The sequence below is a fragment of the Phascolarctos cinereus genome, unplaced genomic scaffold (assembly GCF_003287225.1).
Source record: "Phascolarctos cinereus isolate Bilbo 61053 unplaced genomic scaffold, phaCin_HiC Scaffold_9;HRSCAF=440, whole genome shotgun sequence".
Taxonomy (NCBI): Eukaryota; Metazoa; Chordata; class Mammalia; order Diprotodontia; family Phascolarctidae; genus Phascolarctos; species Phascolarctos cinereus.
The window spans coordinates 8,630,690-8,635,185 of record NW_027556402.1 but is presented as its reverse complement, the minus strand read 5'-3'; the positions used below and the strand labels follow the sequence as shown (position 1 = coordinate 8,635,185).

Here is a 4,496-nt window from a genome sequence, read left to right as displayed (position 1 = left end):
CACGCTGGTACTGGCGGGTCAGCCAGGAGCGCACGTTGCCTCGGAGGGGCTGGGTCGGGGTGAGAGCTGGGGCCCCCAAGAGGAGAGTGGCCCGGGGTGGGGGAGAACGGGGGGTGGGGTGGCGCTCGGCCGCAGGGCCTGTGCAGCCAGGGGGCAGCGCGGTTCTCCCGGCTTGGCCAGGTGTACTCGGGCTGGTCATTGCAGTCGGACCTGCGAGCCGGCGTCATGGAGTGGGAACTCAACTTGCTGCTCTACCTGGCCCTCTTCTTCCTCCTGCTCTTCTTGCTCTTCCTCCTGCTCTTCGCCGTCATCAAACAGCTGAAGAACTCCATCGCCCACACCGCCGGGGCGCTGCAGCCAGGCCGCCTCTCTCTGGCTCGGGAGCCTTGGGGCTTCTGCCGGGAGCAAGCGGTGTGAGCAGGCGAGCCTGGGTACGCGGTTCAGACCCATTGGAGAGCCTCTCCGTCGGGCCCAGACCACCCCAGCTCACCCCAGCCCTCCCCAGCCTCCCCGTCGGCTTTCCCTCCCGCCCAGCCCAGCATAGCCTTCCCACCAGCTCCAGCTCCAGCCCGGGCGAGCTCCGACTCCAGAAAGCTCTCCGGGTGTCTCCTGGGGCTGTTCCAATCTCCGCTCCAGCTTCTACCTGGGTAGAGCTCCAGCGCCCTCCTCGAGTTCGCTGGGCCTCCGGCTCTAACTCGGGTTGGAGTGGGTCTGGCCAAAGCCATCTCCTGACCCGTCGCTCCGCACCCCTGGGGGCATAAGGAGGTGCGGCTACTTCTGTCTCCTGCTTCACAGTGGCCCCAGGTCAGCTGGCCCACTGGGACCTTGGAGAATGCAGGTCTGTGGTGGGCACTGGGGCGCGGGTTGGTGGTGAGAAGGAGTAGCCATGGCCCCTCAGGGGCTGGGTCCGGTTGTGGGGTGAGTGGATAGATAGAGCACACGAAGCCACTCCGACTGCTTTCTTGAAGAACGAAGAATGCATTGGTGTAGAATCAGGCGATCTCGCCCACCACGGAACAAAATAACTTTCTGCTGAAATAATCCTATAACTGAAGGTGCTAGAGGAGAAGAAGGTCGGTGCCGGAGAATCACAGCCATAATTGTTTTAATTTAATTTAATTAACTAGCATTTGGCCTCGTGGGAGATGAATAAATGTTTGTTGAATGCACGGGTTGAATGAATGAACGAATGCTATGTACGAAGGGCGAAGGATGGAATGAAATGACCATTTCAAGTGTTGCTGGGCAGATCCCCTGGGGATTCTCCCCTTGGCATCTGATCCCTTACAACGGCTGTGATGCCCTGGCCTTCTTGTCCTGCTTCTCATGTCAGGTTGTCCTGGGGAGGGAGAAGGAATTCCGTTTTTGAAACCGGGATAAAAAAGAAGGGGAGCATTGGGTGTGTGTTCTACAGGACTCCTTTGGGAGTGGGAGGGTATGGAAAGGAAGAAAAGAGAGAATGACTGTGGGAGAGAAAACCTAGAAGAAAAGAAACAGGAGCTCTGGAGAATCACAAAAGCCAATTTTCATCTTGCAAATTATAATGATGACTTGGCCTTCTAGAAACCACTTCTGTTTTTTCTTTCTGGATGCGTGTGGAATTGAGCTTTGGTCCCTGAATGAGTAACTGAGTAGAGTGCAGGACAATACCAAAAAGCTTGACCTTCAAACTTCCTCAGTGAAATTCAGCTTACGTGAGCAACAGAAGACTGAGTACTTGGTCCTCCCAAAACTTCCCTTCACTGCATCCTCCCTCAAACTGGCCAGAAACATTATCAGGATGGCCATTGCAGCATACCTCTCAAAGGACCAAACTGCCATCAATTGACTCAATGACTTAGCATATACTGAGAAAAACGTTATTTCAATGTAAAATTATAGTATCTGCTTGTAATTATTTGTATTAAAAGTGCATTTGCACAGATAGGAGAAATTGTAGTGAATTTTAGTAAAATAATTAACATTATTAAAAAATATTGCATCCATCAATGTGCCTGGTCCTTCTATTAATTAATTACCTTGAGAACAGAGGCAGGGAGGCAAGTGCAGATGTTTCTTACTTGGTGAATGGGTGTACCAGGGACCTGCTCGGGTCATCCAGTCCAGTGATCTCAAACTCAAATAGAAACGAGACCACTAAATCATACAAAAGGATCCCTGCAGGCAATATATTGACTTAAAACCCACATATTAACATTAACTACATTCTATTGTAGCTTTATTTATTTTGTTAAATGTTTCCCAATTACATTTTAATCTGGTTTGGCTGACACCTCTTATCAAATAGACTTTCTTTTTTCACAGACAGGAATAGAAAGCACAGAAAGGGAGTGTGTGTGAGGGGATTGATTTGCCCAAGGAGACACAAGTAGTAGCAGAGCTGAAATTTGAACCCAAGCCCCCTGACACCAAAGGCAGCACTACCTCCACTCTGACATAATACTTTTATGATCTGGTGAGTAGTCTGGGACCAAGGAGCAGAAATGATTAGTAAACCACCCCGTGCTAGCTTCAGGGTCCAATTAGCTGATGATTGGAAGGAATATAGAATTCAATTTTAGTATATCTCTCTTTTCTTCTTCTTCAGGAAAACAATGCGATATTTGTGAGCTGAGAGATAAATGGTTGTAAAGGTAGTATTCTGCAGAGGCAGGAGAAATGGAAGATGTTAAAAAGGGTAGGAATAGAATAGTATCTCCTTCTTCCCCCAAAAACCAAGAAAAGTTTTCTTAACTGAAATATCCAGATCATTCACACAAGATTGTCATTGTTTTGCAAATCTTAAGTTATCTTGAATTTTCAAAATTCATTTCTTCACATTGTGCATATAACTAGGTCTGTGTATACGCATGCATACGCATACAGCTACAGAAGTAAAGGTGGGGTCCGGGCCCATTTGTCTGAGAAAAATTTGGAAACAGTCCCATTGTAAGTAGAAAACTTAAAATTTTTCACTTCAGGAACAGAGAAAAGACCCAACCAGAGGCATGAACAGTAATCACATTTTCAATTCAGTCCAGTTTAATGAGATGTAGCAGGGTGTTGTGGGAATGCCATTAACTAGCTGTGTGACCTTGGGAAGTCATTTAACCTCTAGGTCTGTCTCCCCATCCTGTAAAATGACAGGGTTGGACCCGGTGATGTCCAAAGATATGCCTGTCTCTAAAAAGCTATTGTATTGTGGTTCAGATATAAATGTGAAATGGAACATTGAAGCAATTATTCATACAATTTAAGGGGAAAGTGAGCAAGAGGTATTTGTCTCAATTACATGAATACTTAGTGGGGATTTTAGGCTGTATTATTAATAATAATAATAACTGAGATTTATGTAGGGTTTTAAAGTTTCCAAAGCACTTTGCTTACATTATTTCATTAAAGGAGGCTTAGTGTCCAGGCGTAGGGAGTTAATAGTCTCACTGCCCTAGTCAGAACACATTGAGAGTCTCTTCTCGCCTTGTTTATTCATCATGAGGAGACACATGGATTTTCCTCCTTTTAAATGATCGGAATCTAGGCTTTAATAATCTCCTTGGCTCCCTGCTCCTGGGCACCTCTGGTTTCTCAACTGGGGCCCTTTTGCCCCCCCTTTAGATTCTGGGGGGGATCTATTTCCTTTTCCCAGGGAAGCCTGAGGTTGGCAATTCAGTGACTAATTATGGAGGCAGCCATAGCTGGTCTCACTTTGATTCTTAGTTCAAGAATTCATTTAACAAGTGTTTACTAAGAGCCAACTATGCACCAGGCTCTGGGTATTAAAGACAAAAATGAAACAGTCCCTGCTGTGAAGCAATGTACAGAAGATAAATAACATATGCATAGATAAATAATAATAATAATGGTAGCTTTAATATCATACCTACTGTGTTCCAAGCATCGTACTAAGCACTTTAAAAATACAATCTCATTTGATCCTCACAATAGCCCTGGAAGTTAGGTGTTATTTTTATCCCCATTTTACAGTTGAAGAAATTGAGGCAAACAGAGGTCCAGTGATTTGCCCAGAGTCACACAGCTGGTAAGAGTCTGAGTCTGGATTTGAACTTGGTCTTCTTAACGCTGTGCCTAGAGCTCTATGCATTGGACCACTTAGCTACCTCACTAATATATGCCCAGTATTTGGGGGCAAGGAGAGAGGAAAGGACTTATTTCTGTCTTGTTCCCTTGTGACCTGGTCCAAATCAGTTTGTCCTGGGAAAATATTTCTTGCCACTAAGGCCCATGAGTACATATACAACCCCAGTGCCTATCATGGGACCTAACCATGTTTTGAGGATTTAGAACTGGAAGGTCTTTAGAAACTATCTATTCCAACTCCTTCATTTTTATAATTGAGGAAACTGAGGTCCAGTGACAGGAAGTGACTTGTTTTAAGTCATACTGGCTAGTATGGAGCTGGGACTGTGACAGAGGTCCTCTGACACTATTGTTACTGTTTTTCTATTTTGTCTTGTTGTCATGCATGGACCTCTGCCAACCAATGGCATGTGGTTTGG

At 46.0% G+C, this 4,496-nt stretch overlaps 1 protein-coding gene across 1 annotated transcript; it reads left to right on the top strand.

The window, feature by feature from the left end:
* The first annotated feature begins 225 nt into the window (after nucleotides 1-225).
* SMIM43 (small integral membrane protein 43) lies at nucleotides 226-1,077 on the top strand. The gene has a single exon (XM_078148457.1). The coding sequence runs from the start codon at nucleotides 226-228 to the stop codon at nucleotides 415-417; it is 192 nt and encodes a 63-aa protein (XP_078004583.1). The 3' UTR covers nucleotides 418-1,077.
* The last annotated feature ends 3,419 nt before the right edge of the window (nucleotides 1,078-4,496 follow it).